Below are 20,188 nucleotides of genomic sequence, written 5' to 3' on the forward strand. Positions count from 1 at the left end.
AACCAAAAACACACACATACACAACGAAACACATCTTAGTACAACTTTTTATTTCTTAGGATAAACTGAAATTGAAACACACTTCCAGAATGAGATATGGAAAGTTTATAAAGGAAAATAAATTCTCATTTCCAAGCATTTAGAAAAGTGTGAAGTAACTTCTACATACGACTGAGGGAAAAGAACAGTGATACAAGGACTGTGAAGCTAGCCCTGGTACGACTCACATTTCAGAGAGAAACAGAATCTCAGTTACGATGGGTTTCAAACCATATTCAACCTATAAACCATGCGAGAAGGTCCTGTTACCCAAACCTAAATGGGAACAGACAACTGAAGGTGGGGCAAAGGAGGAGAGGGGCATGGACACCAACCCTTGGCAGCAGAGATGGTTAATCTGAATAATGGGTGGTGGCAACTTGACTGAGGAATTGTCTTGTTGACTGTGAGGATTAGTCAAAGGGAAGTAACCCATGATGGATGACATTCAAATAACATTTTGGTACTAAAAATACCAAACCCTCTCAACCAAGTCCACAGCTGGTGGCAGTGGTGGAGGAGGAAAGGAAAAGTGTGTTGTCTGACGAGGCAAAAAAAGAGAACGTGGAAAAATAAATGAGTTGGAAGGATTTCCTCACGTTGAAACTGCTAAATGGGCAAATGCAGTGCCTTGGGGGTGGACCACGGGGGATAGTTTTGTTCTTGCTTTTAATTAACTGACAAATACGGGTTTAACTGAGAGTGTTGTGAATAGGAGAGTAAGCATTAGTGGAATGGGAAAACATTCTTGATCTTTCAAGTTAATAAAAGAAATAAATGTACTCTAACATGACCAGGCCAGGCACATTAAGGACACACACACACACACACACACACACACGCACACACTACACCCAAGCACAAGCAAAAACAACCGCCAAGGAAAACAAAGCACAAAAAAAATGAGGTGAAAGAGGAGGAATGCAATCAAGTTTATCAGTAAAGCATATATATGTACAAGCTGAGTACCTGTTAAAAGCCAGAGACTGTCATTTTGGTTAGAGAACTGAGCACACCTACATGGGTTTATAGACATATAGGTGTAGTAGTAGTTACCCTACTAAAATGAAATAATAAAGATTGAAAACAAAGAGATGGGTAAAGAGATTGACAAATGCAAAAACCCAAAAAGTAATCAAGAATGGCTATAATATGCAACCTGGTGCAGCCACTCTGGAAAATAGTATGGAGGGTCCTCAAAAAGTAAAAATAGAACTGTCCTACCATCCAGCAATTACACTACGAGGGTATTTATCCAACAGATACAAAAACAGTGATTCAAACGGGCACATGCACCCCAATGTTTATAGCAGCAATGTCCATAAAAGCCAAAATATGGAAAGAGCCCAGATGTCCATGGACTGATGAATGGACAAAGAAGAGGTGTGTGTGTGTGTGTGTGTGTGTGTGTGTGTGTGTGTGTGTGTGTGTACACACACAATGGCATATTACTCGGCCACCAAAAAGAATGAAATCATGCCATTTGCAACGACCTGGATGGAAGTAGAGAGCATTAATGCTAAGCACAATAAGCCAGTCTGAGAAAGACAAATATCATGATTTCACTCATATGTGGAAGAAACAAAACTGATGAACACAGCAGAAGGGAAGGAAAAATAAAATAAGATAAAAAGAGAGAGGAAGGCAAACCGTAAGAGACTCTTAACTATAGGGAATAAACTGAGGGTTGCTGGAGGGGTGGAGGGGTAACTGGGTGATGGGCATTAAGGAGGGCACTTGAGGTGATGAGCACTGGGTGTTACATGCAACTGACGATCACTAAATTCTACCCCTGAAGCTAATAATACGCTATATGTTAACTAACTTGAATTTAAATAAAATCTAAAAAAAAAAAAATGGCCTATCAGAAAAAAAGTAGAACTAAAAACTGAAACAAGACAAAGGGTGGCATTCAGCAATGGTAAAACCAAAAGCAGTATCATAAAAAGTGAAGAGCTAAAAATATTTCCATTAAAAATAGAAAAAAACAGACATGCCAATTTTCACTATTATTATTTCTTCTTACTTTGAAGCCTGGAGCTAATTCAAATAGAAAATAAATGAAACTGAATAGCTATGAAACCGAGGATAAAAATGACAAAGAAAAAACCAAATCAATAGCTTTCTCCTTATTACCCATAACCAGCTACAAATGACAGAGTATGCAAGTGGTGGTGGGAATTCTCCTTAAAATATGGGTAATAACTACCAACTATTTAGAAATAAACTTGAAAAGAATATAGTTTTTTTTAAAAAAGATTTTATTTATTTATTTGAGAGAGAGAGAGAGCACAAGAGGGGGGAGCAGGAGACGGAGAAGCAGACTCCCTGCTGAGCAGAGAGCCCGATGCGGGACTCGATCCCGAGACTCCAGGATCATGACCTGAGCCTAAGGCAGTCGCTTAACCAACTGAGCCACCCAGGTGCCCAAAAAGAATGTAGTTTTATTTAAAAAAAGACCTGCTGTGAGGGAATCTAGTGAGTATGACCAAAGGAACAAAAACAAGCAAAAGAAACAAAAAAGCAATATTTAGGCATACCATGCAATTGAATAGGATGTCATATCATACAGTTGCCAATAACTGCAAATAATTACAAAACCACTTAATGAAAGTCCAACAAGAACCAAAAATAAAAAGCAAAAAACAATAAAAAAAAAAAAAGGGAGGGAGGAATGCATTAAAAGAGGAATAAGTGAAGGGAACACTTGCTTTAAAGTCAATGTGATCAGACAATGTGGTATTAATATAGAAAATGACAAGCAGCCCCATGGAAGAGAATATGAGATCCAGAAATAGATAGCAGTATTTAAGAGAATTTAACTTAACACAAAAGTGGTATTTCACTTTCAGTAGGAAAGTGCTGAGTGGTTTCGTAAGTGGTGCTATCACAATTAACTAAATATACAGGGGAAAATGAACTCTAAGAAATCAAATCCTGAAAATACAAAAAAAAAAAAATTCTGAAGGAAATTTAGGAGAATACTTATCTAATCCATGCTCAAGAATTCTTTTGACAAGACAAGAACCATGGAAAATATAAAAGAAAACTAGGATTATTTAAAAATAAATTCTCTATGGCAAAAGTTCCCATGAAGTCAAAAGAAAAATATATAATGAACTATTTGAAACACATTTGATAGACAAAGGATCAGCATCCATAATACAAATAAAGCTCCTCGGGGCTCCTGGGTGGCTCAGTCGTTAAGCGTCTGCCTTCGGCTCGGGTCATGATCCCAGGGTCCTGGGATCGAGCCCCGCATCGGGCTCCCTGCTCGGCGGGAAGCCTGCTGCTCCCTCTCCCACTCCCCCTGCTTGTGTTCTGTCTCTCGCTGTGTCTCTCTCTCTGTCAAATAAATAAATAAAATCTTAAAAAAAAAAATAAAGCTCCTCAAAGCAATTAAGAAAAAAGACAACCCAAAGGAAAAATATGTAATGAGTACGAGCAGCCATCCACAGAAGAGAAAAACATAGATGACCAACAACAGAAGCAGCTGAATTTCATGAATAATGGGGGGAAAGCAAATTCACAATACACCATCTTTTCAACTATCAAAAATGAAAGATTGAAAACACCCAGTTCTGATGAAGATGCTCACAGGAGTATGAATTGCTATGCCCTTTTGGAAAGCAATCTAGACTTACACTAAAATTAAAAATACAGACCCTGTGTCTCAGCCATTTTACTTCTGAGAGGATGTTTTACACGTATTAAAGCGGTACTATGTAAAAATATAAGCTCGAGGATAATTATTACATTATTTATAGTGATTTTTTAAAATCGTGCCATTGGGGCACGTGGGTGGCTCAGCCAGTTGGGCATCCAGCTCTTGATTTCAGCTCAGGTTACCGTCATGAGACTGAGCCCTGCATCAGGCTCTGTGTTCCGCACGGAGTCTGTCTGTCCCTCCCCCTCTGCTCCTTTACCACCCTCTCCCCCGCTCATATGTGCTCTCTCTCTGAAATAAAGAAATAAATAAAATCATTAAAAAAAAAAACACTGTAAAATTTATCCTTAGGGGAGAGCTAAATAAACTGTGGGTACCTGTATCATGGAATATTAGGTAGCTGTTGGAACAACTGAATTTAGACCTGCTGAGATGAGAGGGACTTCCACAGCACACTGGTCAGGGAAGGAAACAAGTCACAAGGAATATATCTGTATGATAAATATTTTTTAAAAGATAAAAGTCTTTTTTAAAAGAGAAGAATCTTGCACACGTGTGCACGTATTTATATAAACCTTTCCACTTGCGAGCAATAAAAGGGGACAATGACTTTTTGAAAAGACTAACCATAATGGAAAATTTAATGTCGACCAAAAGGGTTTAATCTTTGTCTATGAAATTAATCTATATAGATTAAAATGGAATGAAAACATCACTCTTATTTCTCTTATTATAGGATGGGATTGTGGACAATTTCTACCTTAGATTTTTATGGATACTGTAGTGTTAAGAAAAAGAAAAGGAAAAGAACACTGTATTGTATTTGAAAGAACAGGCTCCTCAACTTCCAGCCCTGTGAACTGAGGAAAGTTACCGAATCTCTGTCTGGGCTCTGTTTTGCTACATCGTGGACATAAATGAAAACTTGCAGAGTTCAGGAGAACTTCCTATGATCAAATTGCCAGGCCTCATGGCACAGATCAGAAAACAGGAGGCCTGTGGAGGGAAGGGATTTGCCTGTGATCTTGTAATGACTTAGCTGCAGACACGAACTAAAATATGAGAATCAAGATTCCTAGATTAGTCTTATTTTCCCCTTGTACTGACAGCCTCGACACTGGCTTAGAGGTGAGTTGGGGGCAACCAAGGAGCCCCTAACAGTAGGAGATAAATTTTATTTCTCTGACGTTTGCACTGCAAGGCCATACTTTTCTCAAATCCTCCTGAAATCGAGGTAGAATAAGAATATTTGTTCTGACAGAGCTGTCACAGAGTGATTCACTGACTATCTGACTTGATCACTGGTAGCTACTATTAGTAGTTTTGAGATAATTTAATAACAAAATTACTGCCTCCTATATCAGACTAATTCCCACTATATTTCAACTTAAATGTACTTTCTCTTGAAACCCCCTTGGAATAGGATAAAAGATCCCTCTCTATGATATATTTCTATGAAACCCTTAAGTTGTCCCTTGGAGTACATTTCCACAATGCCTGTCACTGCTGTTAGTCTCTAACTGCCATGAATACGTGGATAGCCTCTGTCTCGTTCAGCACTGTAACCAAAAGCACCTAGAGGGATGCTTGGTATAAACACTGTGAACATTAAGTATTTGTATAATGATTTATTAGTCCCACAAAGACCACTTGCTGCATTCCCAATAAATCAGATGTTTACATATCTGCTTGTCCATCTCTAGACTCTCCTTAACTGCCAGCTCAGTGGGACCAAAATACCAATGACCAAATATTCACGCCATTCTCTTCCAAACCCCTCATATTATGTCCAGGAACAGTATGAATATACCAAGAAATACTGGGCATACACAATAAATGTTTGTACTTGAGGAGGATGATAATGAAGCAGGATGTAGGAGGATGAAGGAGGATGATAATGAATATATATATAATACAATAATATTATATTATTATTAATGTTCCTTTCTAGGAAAAAATTGCATTGTTGACATTTTTTATTAGCAACAGTAACTGATGGCATCTATTTAGTACTACCTCTAAAGCTCCTTAGGTCAATATCTCATTTAATCCTTTCAGGAACCATGAACCAAGTTACAATGAGGAAAGTGAAGGTCAGAATAATTAAGTAACCTGCTCTTGAGTGGCACAGCCAGAATTTCAAGTGAGGATTACTGACGTCACAGTTCATGTTCTTGACTTTAGGTTAAACTACTTCCCTCAGAGAAATAAAATATACTCATTCAAAGCATTTAACTACAACCAAAATGGCCCCACTATTCTTGGTATCTCACAAAGTGGAAATTCCAAATAACCTCCTCATTTTCTCCAAAGTGTCACTGGATAGTTCCGTAAGTCAGACAAAACCTAGCAAACTGTAAACATTTTGCTTTTTTAAAAAATAAACATGACAGTATTTGTACTCTGAGAAGCAAAGTGATATTTTTTCATGGAGGACATTTTGGATAAAACTTAAATTTTAAAGCTGCCATAAAAACTCACCCACAAAGGCTGCCATCTGAGCTGCTGTTCTTCCTACAGAGTTGACAACATCTGTCTCGGCACCAGCCTCCAACATTACCCATGTGATGTCTTTGTTACCTGACGTTAAAAAGGAACATGTCAGTTCATATTAAGGAATGCACAATTCAAACACCTCCTAATTTATATGGACGCTTTTTCCCCATTTAGTTTTAGGTTTCTATCTTGTGAACATTTTCATTTTTTTCTAAAATGTAAATCATAACCACAGTAAAGAGGAAAATGATACCAAAAATCCACACAGAAATTAACCTCATTTTTTTTGTAAAACCCCTCCAGGCAATACACAAATCGTATGGAATTATCACTTTTTTTTTTAACAAAACAAATTTTTCTTACAGATAATGCTTAGTATAAAGTCAAAACGAAAAATAGCAACAATAAACAGAGAGAAAATGAAAAGAAGTCTCCATTTAGTATCTACTAACCCATCCCAACCCTCACACCTATAGGTCCTGGGATAATGATTTAACAGTCATCTCTCTTTCTACACTCTTTTCTCTCTAAACATCCATTTGCCTTTATTCTATTTGCATCCTATCACTAATGTAATCATTACAGATATTTTGCTATTATAAACTATACTCAGTGACCAGCTTTTTCCATTAATTTTAGCAAGTTCCAACTATCATTTCCTTAGGAACAGTTCCTGGAAAACACTGCAGAAATCAAAGTTATGCATATTTTAAATGTATTTTGCCAGGCTGACTTCCAGCAAGATTGTGCTGATGTGCATATCCCAAAATGGTGCAGAAAAGTCCCTACGCCAATGCTGGACATTATCACTCTTTCTCAACCTCTGTCAATACGGTAAGTGATAAATGATTGTTTATTCTTCTAATGTGCCTTTCTTTGTTTATTGGTGAAAGTGTTTTATATCCTTATGAGCCAGCTGTATTTCTTTTGTTTTCTGTTCAATTTCGGTCCAATTTTCTATTGCAGCACTTGTTTCTAAATGATTTATGAGACCTTCTGATATATACTGATATGACCCTTAAAGATATATAATAAATATTTTCCTTAGTTTTTTCATTTGTATTTTACTCCATATATGGTATATTCTATATTTAGAAATGTTAAATTATATATAATCAAATTGGTCAATGTTATCCTTTTTGAATTATACATTTCATATATCATATTTAGAAATGCTTTCCTTTTATTTCCCAAGTTTTTATTTAAATTCCAGCTAGTTGACATATAGTACAATGTTAGTTTCAGGTGCAGAATTTGTTGATTCATGTCTTATATACAACACCGCTCTTATGTAATGTTGCTCATTACAACAAGTGCCCTCATTAATACCCGTTACCCATCTAGCCCATCTATGCCCCCTGCTCCCCCCATGCTTTCCTGTTCCAGGCTTATAAAAATACAGATTACTCCTTTTAAAGTGTGAGAATATTATATTACATCTTTATTTTCTTAAAAAAAAACTACAATTATAGATAACTCCACTTAATTTTAAATGTTTCCCAGTTGTTTTTATTTACAAATCATAAGCAACATGAATAAAAGTTAAGTCTCTAATTGGATCAGCATAATTTAGTACATAAATGTCAGGGAAGCAGAGAGACAGCTCTATCATACCAGCTGTTTTCTCAAGATAACAACAAAGATGTTTTCAGATTACTTCAAAACACAAAGATACAGTACATCAACAGAACTGTAATAAAAAAGCATTTAATTTAAAAGTATGTATGTACTTATACCAAATATGTATGGATGACTAATATTAATATATTAGAATAAATGCTAAAACTTCACCAGAAAGTGCAGCAAACATGAGGGCTGTGTACCCATGCTCGTGTTGATGACAATTTACATCAGCTCCATGTCGTAAAAGTAATTTGCACATATCAAGTTTTCCTTTATAGGCAGCATGCATTAGAGGAGTCATTCCATTCTTTAATAGAAAGGAAAAAAGTATTAGTTTTACTTATTTACCTTTTCCCCTGTGAACAATTCCTGCAATTACTTTAAAAACAGAAAAGAAACATGAATTACTAAATTCATCTTTATAATCTGTAAAGTACTTTTATGTTGATTTCCTAACTTGGATCTTCCATACACTGCTGAGGAAAAACGATGGTTTTGTTACCTGATTTTTTTTTATTATAGGTTAGCAAACAGATTCAGAGGAGACTTGCTCAACCTCACATAACCAGTAAAATGGCCAGGCAGGCACCAAACCTAGATCATGGGGGCTCCTAGATCATGGGGGCTCTCATCTCTACCACACATAGCTCCTGGGAAAACAAATGAACCAACAGATACAAATGCATAAATATTAAAAAAAAAACCTCAAAACAATTAGAATGCTTGTCAAAGAGAAAGTATGAATGAAGTATGTTATATCCACAACATGGAATACCATGGAGCTACTGACTGAATGCATCTATATCTAGTGAACTGGAGAAATGCCCACGCATTACCGCCGATGAGAAAAACAAGATGCAGGAAATGTATATTATCATGATATCATTTTTAAAATAATGATCCTCAAACCACATGTATATTTTGATTACATATATGATTTGACCATATAAATGACTGTATAAATATCGAGAAATGGTTGGTAGTATTTACACTACATTGTTCAGTGTCCATATGTTTTGTACAGATCCAGTGTAACATCCAACCTTATTTGTTCTGGGTATCTGATACTATTTGGTAGATAAATGAACAAGCTGTTCTAGATAAGTGAATTTTCAAAGTAAACCAGGACAAACTATATAAATGCTGGCATTTCAAAGCTGTTTTTGATAAAAACCTCTCTAAAACATAAAATCTTTTACTGTGGTAAACTTCGGAATACTAAAATACTTTGAATTGTTATGATTCCACACTATTATTATGAACATAAGCCATCAATATTCTTTTTTTTTAAGATTTTATTTATTTATTTGTCAGAGAGAGAGAGAGAGAGAGCAAGATAGAACACAAGCAGGGGAATGACAGAGGCAGAGGGAGAAGCAGGCTCTCCGCCGAGTAGGGAGCTCAATGTGGGGCTCGATCCCAGGACCCTGGGATCATGACCTGAGCTGAAGTCAGATGCTTAACTGACTGAGCCACCCAGGTGTCCCAGATTCAGATGTTCTTTTCCACTGTTTTCCCCAATGCTCCTGAAAATACTTATGCAACAGGATGCTGGGGGGCCTGGGGAACTGATGCACCGGCCTTCAAGAACTCCTCAAGTTGTTTCATCTTCTCAGCTCCAAGGACTGGATGGGCAAGTACCATGCTCTACAAGGATGATGTATTTCAAGGTTGGGAGTGGCTCGGGTGGGTATGGCAATCAGGATCTCACTATACAGACGCAGCTTTGAGGAAATGGAAATGAACAATATGGTTATTACCTTTTGAATGAGGCAAAAATGTATTCAGAGCATGACTAAGGTGATGGCCCCCGAAGGATGCTATAACCTGGACGTAAGAAGCTAGCATGCAGCCAGGGGGGTGGGGGCAGGACACAGTATAGGCAGGTGGGCAGTCAATCACACAGCAGTCCCATCCTACAAGGAAAGGTTATCTAGCTCTGAGTGAATAAGCCTGACACTATAATACTGTCCTATATGTAAATAAATCTAGAGCAGCATTCAATACAATGAGAAAAGATGCTTAAGAATGAAGGAGATGTGCAAAATTTTTGGAGGTTACGTTGCAAAGTGTCCTCACCTGTTTATGTCTGCTTGTGTTTTAACTGTCCTCTGTGTTGATCACTTCTGTCCATTTACCTGTCTGCCTCCCTGCTTCCTGATCCTGTTTCCTCTTTTTTCTCTTTTTTTAAATTTCCTTTCTTTCTCTTTGCTCTTTCTTACTTACCAGCAGTCTAAATAGGGATTGGCTTTTCAGAGCCAATCCATGAGAGCTTTTTAAAGAGGCAATGAGCAAACCCAATCATATCATTTGCTAAGCAATCTCTGAAATTGTTATCTTTGTCATGTCTATAATGCAGTGTATGTTTTTCCCATATCAAGTTTCAGTGCTGGGCTGGTTGATTCTGGGTAACAGAAGCCAAACATGTGTTAAGTGATAATTTATAGTAAGCTTTTCTTTTCTTTCTATTACTGAGGTAAAAATGACATACAACATTATATCAATTTCAGGTATACAACATAATGATTTGATATTTGTATATATTATGAAATGTATAGAAACTTTCCAAGTTAAGGGGATATCACATATACTTTCTTATTTTAGTTCAATTTTGGATTACAAGAACAAAAAGAATTACAAATTTTGAATGTAATTTTTACGATGCATTATCTTAGTTACAGTACTGCCTGTTATTTGTGGAAACATTTCAATGGGCAAAGAAAAAAAGTAGAAAAAAGAGTATATTCCAGTATAAATATCAAGAAAAGGAATTGAATAATTTAAAATACTATCAATCTACTAGACATAGAAGAGAATATTCCCATGTTCAAAATAAACTGAAAATGTCTTGTTCTAGTTATAAAAATGGAACAAGTTAGTATCAGTTAGAAAAATAAAATACCTAATGTCCATCCCTGCTCAAATTAGAAAAGAAAAATAAGGTTTCATAAAATGCTATCATAATGTTATATGTAATCCATCAGTTTTTTTTTTTTTAAAGATTTTATTTATTTGACAGAGAGAGACAGCAAGAGAGGGAACACAAGTAGGGGGAGTGGGAGAGGGAGAAGCAGACTTCCTGCTGAGCAGGGAGCCTGATGCGGGGCTCGATCCCAGGACACTGGGATCATGATCTGAGCTGAAGGCAGACGCTTTTCGACTGAGCCACCCAGGCGCCCCTGTAATCCATCAGTTTTAAGAATCACTTTATTTTCATATTTTAAGATCTCTGAAATTGAGTTGTATTTCACAAATACTAGAATCTTACAAATTATCACCAATCTCCACCCCCTTCATTTTTTTAATATCTCTGAAATCTGGATGAGTCTTAAAATCCATGGCATGTTAGAATCACTGAAACGCCAAGAGTAAAAATCCTCACTTCCTTGTCATTTCCCAAAGGCAATTTTGGAAGAAGTCTGCTTAAATGCATGAAAAACAAGCAGCTAAAATTCTTTAGATATTAATGACCCTAAAAAGAACTGAAGCTTCTCTCCCATAATTCTTAAATGAAAGAATTTATCAATATTAGCCTATTATGTTACAATTCTGGATCATTACCTAAAGCATTCATTCATTCAGCAAATATTTATTGATTACCTAATATATGTCTGACACAGGTTTGTGCGCTGTGGGTAGCAAGGAACTAATTCCATTCCCCTCCAGTATAGGTCGCTGACATTTAAATTTTAGTTGAGGTGACAAGGCAGGCGGTGATACAAGTGCTCTAGGAAAAGAACATCGATAAGAGGGAAACAATGCCAGAGAGCAAGAGGAGATTATTATTTGAAAAAGGACAGTTAAGAAATGTCCCTCTAGGCAGGTGGCATTTGAACAAATCCTTTCCTGAAGGGACTGAAGACACAAAGGATTTAAATAACGGGTGGAAGAATCCTCCAGGTAAAGAGAATGCAAGTGGGAAACTCTCCGGGAGAGGAGTACTGCCTTCATGCAATATCAAGGAAGCCAAATCTGTCCCCAGCATCTCCAAGAATCTCCTTGTCTTGATCCTCATTCTTCTAAGGTCTTAACATTAGAGTGTGTCTTAATATTAGAGTGTGTCTAATGTTTTAACATTAAATAGGATGCTATTGTTTGTGGAAGGTTTCCACAAACCTTTTATCTTTTATCAAGTTACCAAAGGAAAAAAAAACCCTATTGTATCCTAATCTGTTAAGAGCTTTTACCATCCATGGATGCTGAATCTTATCATCTGTTGAGATGATCACATTTGTTTCTCTTTTATTCTGTAATATAATAGATTATATTGAAAGATTTTCTTTTCTTTTTTTTTTTTCCCAAAGATTCCATTTATTTATTTGAGAGAGAGAATGAGAGAGCGAGCGAGCACATGAGAGGAGGGAGGGTCAGAGGGAGAAGCAGACTCCCCGCTGAGCAGGGAGCCCGATGCGGGACTCGATCCCAGGACTCCAGGATCAGGACCTGAGCCGAAGGCAGTTGCCCAACCAACTGAGCCACCCAGGTGCCCTATATTGAAAGATTTTCTAAAACTAAACCGTCCTATCATTTTTGGAGAAACCTTACTGGGTTATTTATGTCTAATTATTCTTTTGATATACCACTGGATCAATTTGCTAGTATCTTACTTAGTGTTTTTGCATCTGAGTTATAAACTGAATTGGGCCCAAGGTTTTCTTTGGCCTTTTCCTGTTTTGGCATCAGTGTTATGCTAGTCTTATCAAATGAGTTGGGTATCTTCCTGTCTTTTTATGAACTAACAGTATAATCTGTGTAAAATGAGAAGTCCTTGAAGGTTTTGTAACACTTACTCAGGTTTGCAGCTTTAGAAAGTGGTTGGCATTTAAATACATTTACACAAATGTTCCTTAATTATTCTAGTTTTCTGGAATCTCATATTCTATATGAGATGAATATATTCATTTTTATTTTTCTACTAAGTTACTTTTATATAGGTTTTAATATGTATTGGCTTAAACAAAAACTTATGAAAATTTCCTTTATAATTGCAGTCATGCTCTCTCTTAGTTTCTTGGTGTTTATTTCATTATTTTCTGGCTTAGACTTTTCAAACTGTGTCTAATATTTTGGTCTTGATAACTTTGTTTTTTCTTTCATTTTTAAATTATTGAGATATAAAATTCACATACCATACAATTCACCCATTTAATACACACAATTAAATAGTTTCCAGTATATTTGCAGAAGTTATACGAGTATCACCACAATCAATTAGAATATTTTTGTTACCCTCACAAGAAACTACATACCTATTATCAGTTATTCCTATTTCCTCCCCTACTCTCTGACCCAGCCTTAGGCCACCACTAATCTACTTTCTGTCCCTATAGATTTGCCTATTTTGGACATCTCCTATAAATAAAATCATATAATATTTAGTCTTTTGTGACTGGCTTCTTTCACTTGGTAAATATTTTCAAGATTCAACCATGTTATAGCACTTGCCAGGACTTCATTCTTTTTTATGAACGAATATTCCACTGTATGGATATACTACATTTTGTTTATCCACTCATCAGTTAATGGATATTTGGGTTGTTTCCAACTTTGGCTAGTAAGAATAATGCTGCTATAAACACTCATGAGCAAGCTTTTGTGTTGATATATGCTTTACTTTTCCTAGGTATATACCTAGGATTACTGGGTCATATAGAAAAACTCTATGTTTAACCAATGGAGGAACTGACAACCTGTTTTCCGGAGTGGCTGCATCATTCACCCACCAACAATTAATGAGGGCTCCGATTTCTCCACATCCTCATCAATACTTGTTATTATTTCTTTTATTATAGCCATCCCAGTGGGTATGAAGTGGTATCTCACTCCAGTTTTTTTTTTATAAAGTTTATTTATTTATTTGACAGAGACAGAAAGAGAGAGAGAGAGAGAGAGAGGGAACACAAGCAGGGGAGTGGGAGAGGGAGAAGCAAACTCCCCGCTGAGCAGGGAGCCCGATGTGGGGCTCGATCCCAGGACCCTGGGATCATGACCTGAGCCAAAGGCAGACGCTTAACAACTGAGCCACCCAGGCACCCCATCTCACTACAGTTTTGATGGCAGCTAATATTGAGCATTTTTTCATTTGCATTTCACTTTCATTTTTTTTATAGCCATCCCAGGGGTATGAAGTGGTATCTCACTACAGTTCCCTGGCAACTAATATCAAGCATTTTTTCATGTGCATATTGGTCATTTGAATATCTTTTTGGAGCAGTATCTATTCAGATCCTTTGCCCATTTTATAATAGGGTTGTCTTTTTTATTACTGAGTTGTAGAAGTTTATAATAGCTTCTAGTTATGAGTCCCTTATCAGATATAATTTGTAAAACCAGTCTGTGGATTATCTTTTCACTTTTTTAATGGTATACCTTGAAGCATAAAAACTTTTATTTTATTTTTTTCTTTTGTTGCTTGTACCTCGTGGCTTTTTCAAATGTTTATTTCTATTTTAGTTCACTGGTTCATTTCCTTTACCCTCTGAGTATAGCCTAATCTTTTTTAAAAATTTCGAGTTAAAAGCTCAGAACACCACAGATTGAAAGTACAATAATAAATGCTGCAAAATTTCCTCTATCACTTTGGCCATATAACCCAGATTTTGATAAATGTTAGCTTTTGATAAATGTTGTTTTCAGTTCTAAATAGTAGACAATTTCTACTTCTATTCCTTCTTTAACCCAAGAATTACCTAGAATTAAAATAAATTTTTCAGGTTGTTATTTGGATCATATTTTTGTTTATTTTCAGTGTATTCTACTGCATTAGGTGAACTTCTTTGAAATTAGCTAAAATTTCCTTTACAAGATAGTATAATACATAGACTATTTTTTATCAATGTTCCACATACAGAAAATGTACTATTTTTTTTTCCATTTTACACACAGTGCATTGACTGTCAATTAGTTATCCAAATTTTCTGTTCCCTATATTACTGTTTTGCTACTAATCTGGTGGTTTCTTAAAGGTATCATTGTGACCTTACAAATTTCTCCTTTGAATTCTATTTTTTTCTTCATGAATCTCAAAGCTTATGAGCTTATAAGGAAGGCTTAAAGCTACTATATTCTTGGTGGGTTATTAATTTAATCTATGAGAAAAAGTCATCTTTTTAAAATTTTTTTGCTTTAAACTTTATTTTGTCTGACATTAATTTTGGTACACATTTCTGGGTAAAGAGGCAATAAAACCGCTTCCCCTCTTGCATGAGCAAGTGATGTTCATCTAACTTTCTAGCACTAGAGCCACACTGTATAATAAAATAGACACTAGCCCCACATGGCTAATGGCTGATACTGGACAGGTCAGAAAAGACACCGCCATCATTGCAGAAAATTGTTTTGAAGAGCAATTATTCTAGGAAGTTGAGTTTAGGTTTGATTAGCTTACCCTAGAACTAGAATTGCTGTATCAAAAGTATGCACATTTAAAAATGACACATATTCTAAAATTTTCTCCAGTGTGTGAGGTCAATTTACACCTAATCCATTAGTATATAAAAGTCCAATGTTTCTCAAGAAATGGTATGATTTGGTTTAATTTGGATTTATTTGATTAATAAAATTAAACATGTTTTTATATGCTTATTTATCTTTTGTAACCTGTCTACTTACATTTGGTTTAAAGATTAATATAACTTAAGCACAAATGCTAGAAAACTGTTACCATTACATTTCATATATTATTCATTCTTATAAAAAGTAAAGCACTTTATTCAACTTTTTAAATTTTACCTCATCCAAACAGTTGACACGGACATTCTTGCTGGCTAATAGTGTTCCGGCTTCTTGGACAGTACCTTTAAAAAAGAAAAAAAAGGAAGGAAGGAAGGAAAGAAAAAAATGCAAAATAAGGTTATTTATCATTACAACAGAAAAAAAAAATCTATCATCATGGAAACAAATGTTAAAGGGTTATATGTAAAACTAAAACTAGTCTGGTTAGATTGTTAAGAAATAAAGCATCAACACACAGTATTTTTCCACCAAGTAATTATCCAGAAGAACAGATTTATAGAAACTAAAATAGCTCCATCTTGTTTTTACTTCCACTGACCTTAGGGTATATTAAATTGGCCATATTTTCCTTTTGGCAGTGATACAATAACCACAAAGCATAAATAAGACTCTTAATACTGAAATCTTGAAGGGCATCTAGTCCAACCCACCATCTAAACCTTAAATTCCAGTCAATCTAATAATTGGAGTTCTAAGTACAGTCAGTATTTCTATACTCTGTCATCACCAGACCCTGTGAATTGATGGCAGCATACTTATAATAGAATTCTTGGTTTAGAAATGCTTAGGTAAACATTTCTTTGAAGGCTGGTTCCATAGAAAAGTGCCTTATGGTCAGTACTCAGACTGTCATAATGAATGTCCTCGAACATAAACCTGAAGGTTAGTCCTTTGTAAATTTGGAAATAAGCTATAATTGGGCCACAACCGTCAGGTTTTTCCAGTCTTCTGTAAGGCATACTGAAACAATCAAGTAGCTGCAAGAGAGAATGTTGCTATTATCATCGTTAATAATAGTCAGCTACTCGTTCTGCCAAAAAATTTCTGATTTGACAGGGAAAGGAACAATGAAATTGAACGTTCTCAGGAAGAAAGGATGAGATGAGCTTCTTCTCCACAAGGACATAAAAGAATAGGAGCATCCCACAACTAGGAGTTTCTTCTTTCAGCTGAAAATTAAAGTTTAAGAACATGCTAAAATCTGCTAGTTTTCCAGAGTTAAATGTGGAATGCAGAATAAAGATTAGTATGCTTCTCTCTCCCTCACCTGCTCCTTAGGCAAGTCGTCTGGTTGCCTCACACCAACAGGGAACAGAGAAATGTCTCCTAGATTGACAGAGAAATAGCTCTGCTGGGGAAATGTGTCAAGTGAATGATCTACAAGTCCCTGGATTCTGACAGCACTATCTTGTAAATAGTGCATTTTTCTGACCCTGTACTCCATCTGAGGGCAGTTAGTATCACGGGCTGAAGGGCTACGGAATGAATGGGGGAAAGCTCTCAAGCATAAGGAAGTTCTATGTGGAACTTATCCATATCTGGCCTTCTCATCAGAGACTTTCTCCTACATCTTTAGAAAGGAATGAAAATAGAACAAAAACTCCGGCACCCCAATTTCACTTCAGGGAGATGCTTTGGCTGATTTCCATTATCCACTGAGAAACGATTGAAATGATTTTCCATCTGATCAGGAGATGTTTACACAGGAAAGGGAGAATACTATAGGGACTGTGAGCATGTCAAAGCATGCTCCGTGTTGGGAGAGGGTGGGGGTTATAATAATAAACATTTGGCTCACGTGAGAGAATAGGTCAATAATTCTATAAAATGTTTAGCCCAATGGCCAACAGTCTAAGTTAAGTCTGTCTTGTCAGGAAGCCATTTAAAGTAAGGAAATTAAGATGAGGCATGCACACATATACCACTGAATATCAGTTAGCCTTTTAAAATACAGGGACCAAGATGAAAATTTTTTTCTCAAACAAATTTTGGAAAATAGATGAGCAAAATACCCAAAGAAGAAAAACTTGTGATGGACTTCTAATTTTATTTTCCTAATTTAATGACATCAGTAGAAAATTATAGAAGGTTTAGAATACACTTAAATATGCACCATTTATCGTATTTTATACCTCAATATAGTTGGTTAAATAAACCTTATTGTCTAAGCCTATTTCATAATTCCTTTTATGTAAATAATGAAAAAAAGTAGTAAATTCATTACTTTCTCATTAAGTCCACAATCCCAGAGATTTCAGGTACTAAACAAGTAATGAAGATCTTCTGGTTTATACCCTTAAGGAAAGTTTAATTTATTTTGAAATAGTGCTTCCTCAGTGCTTAACAAAAAAGATATCAGAACTTAGAAGAATGGGTCAATCTGCATGTAATATAAGCCCACTGGATGTGCTTCAGTGATTTCAATTTTCTCTTCTTAAATGTCATTGAATGGGTGCCATCATTAACTATGATATGAATGGTATATATGAAAGAACTCAGTTTTATCTGGAATTCTTCTTGGCATTTCTAACAAATATACACTCTATAAACTACCTAGCATATGAATTCACTTGAAGAAGAAATCATTCTAAAAATGTCCAGGAGCAATGTGTAGTATTCTCTAGATGGTTAAGTATCACTCACAGTCTGCTTAACTTCTGAAGGCTCTGACTGACTGAAGAGAGATACTCAGTAATTTGCTGAGTTTATTTTGGATTGGCCAAAATGACAGGTCATACTTGGCCGAAAATTTGTCAGTTCCAAGTACTAGTGCTGACTAATCTAGTACTTCCCAAAGTCGAGAAATATATTAAAGGGGAAAAAAAAAGAATTAAGAACTCTACCCACCCACTTTAAAAAAATGTTTCTTATGAATATAAATATAAACTTTGCTTAGGACCTTCATTCCATTGTAAACCAAAAAATATTTTACAAATTAAATGCACACAAAACTACAAAATCAATAACATTTAGAATTTAAAATGAATTTAACTTGACAGATGATACTGTGAGGCTGAAATTAAAATGCCTCTAGAAGTGACTATGGTATGGACTGCTATGGTTCTGGTTTCATTTTTTGTTTAGTTTGTTTTCTTTTCTTTTTTTAAATTTTATTTATTTGACACAGAGAGAGAGAGAGAGAGAGAGAGCACAAGTAGGCATAGCGGCAGGCAGAAGGAGAGGGAGAAGCAGGCTCCCCACTGAGCAGGGAGCCCGATGTAGGGCTCGATCCCAGGACCCTGGGATCATGACCTGAGCCAGAGGCAGATGCTTAACCAACTGAGCCACCCAGGCGCCCCTGTTTAGTTAGTTTTCAAGTCCAGTGTATTTCTAGGACTACAGGCCAAATGCTCTCTCTCCTTTGCCACTTATTTCCTGTGTAACACTGGACAAGTGATCTAACTTCTCAGTTCCTCAGCTTCTGTGTCTATAAATTGGAGATCACTGTCTTTACCATAATAACAGACAAGACAAATAGCACTTTAAATGCTTTACAGACACTAACTCATTTGATCCTCCCAACAATGTTAACCAAGGAGAACCAGAAGCTCAGAAACAGTAACTTGCCCAAGGCCACATCACCAGCAAAATGATTGTGGTAGGATTCCAAATCAGACCTGCATGGTGAACCAACACCCCATGTAGTCTCTCATCATGCTGTTGCTTAAAAATAATTCCTAGCTCATCAAGATCAAATGTACCAGCACATGTAAAGTGCTAAGAATTATGTGGCTCATACCAACATTCAATAAAGGCTGACTATAGTTGTTATTTTCTCATATCTCCCATTATTTTTCTTGAAGAGTACAGTGATGTCCCAAGGACCTTCACTTGACAAGAATGTATCACAGACTTAAGTCCATCTCAGTTATTTTCTCATGGCTTGGGCCAATGAAATTGGTGAACCACGTTGTCTCAGCTCGAATGCAACTTGATGTCGTGTGGACCTAGAAACATCATAGTACTAACCAGACTAAACTTGACATTAATTCTCTTTTACACCATCTTTAAAATAAAAACTGGTGTACACCTAAGAAAATATCCAAGGATCGCCCCCCATCCCTTCCAGAAACCCACTTTATAAAACTGCTCACTTGTTTATACTTTGAAAAACTGATAGCTCTGGACTGTTTAAAAGCAGAATGTCTGTGGATTTTGAGTGGATCCTGTTTCCTTTTGCCCAGCACAGTACCTGGCACACAGCGGGGGCTCACATGTTTTTTGAACTGAATCCCAGAGCCACTGAGGGAAGGGAGAAATTACCCAGAGATAGGAAGAACAAAAGACTGCAGTGCCAAAAAGGTCGGCCAGAACTGTGCAGAACAAACAATAAAAGCATCAACTCCATGTCCCACAGTTCTAGGCAAAGAAGACTTATGATAAATGTAGCTGGGACTGACTTAAAGTTGTTGAGATCAGATGAGGTGGGCTCAGCTCATCAGCACCTGTTGCGTTCAAATCCGATTTTTTTTTTCTCTCTTTTACATTTAGACTTCCCTTGCCAGTATGAAGAATAAATTTGCCTTACTCTCTGGGGGATGCAGATTTGAGCCTGGCTGCTTAAGAGAAAGAAGACTGGAAACTGGGAAGCCTTTGTGCTGCGATAACTGGCCTCTCTGCCATTCCAGGGCAGATGTGGCTATCTCACTCTTGAGCGTAAACCAACCACCTTAACTCTGTCCGCAGTCCCACCCATGCCCATCCCCGAGCAGTGACTGTGCAGGAGAAGTCACGTAGTCACGCTCTTGGCACCTGCCAGGTAACGGGACTCAGCAGGGAACTCCTCTGGGACACCCACTCGGGGACTGAAGGAGAAACATGGCTTCTGGCTCGTCCCGGCGGCCTACA

General features: G+C 36.6%; 1 protein-coding gene across 5 annotated transcripts in view; it reads right to left on the reverse strand.

Moving 5' to 3' along the window:
* Positions 1-20,188, reverse strand: part of ANKMY2 (ankyrin repeat and MYND domain containing 2) — a 37,739-nt gene that overhangs the window by 16,495 nt on the left and 1,056 nt on the right. For 4 of the 5 annotated variants that reach the window (XM_025872976.2, XM_073898906.1, XM_073898904.1 and 1 more), the window contains exons 2-4: positions 15,557-15,621; positions 7,994-8,132; positions 6,188-6,286 (exon numbers count right to left, since the gene is read on the reverse strand). In XM_025872976.2, coding sequence (XP_025728761.1) covers positions 6,188-6,286; positions 7,994-8,132; positions 15,557-15,621 — 303 coding nt within the window. Of the gene's footprint in view, positions 1-6,187; positions 6,287-7,993; positions 8,133-11,425; positions 11,553-15,556; positions 15,622-20,188 lie in introns of all 5 variants that reach the window. The other variant, XM_073898905.1, reaches the window with a different exon arrangement.

This window comes from Callorhinus ursinus, unplaced genomic scaffold (assembly GCF_003265705.2).
Source record: "Callorhinus ursinus isolate GAN/ISIS: 27379988/994484 unplaced genomic scaffold, GSC_fseal_2.0 scaffold12, whole genome shotgun sequence".
NCBI classification, from domain to species: Eukaryota; Metazoa; Chordata; class Mammalia; order Carnivora; family Otariidae; genus Callorhinus; species Callorhinus ursinus.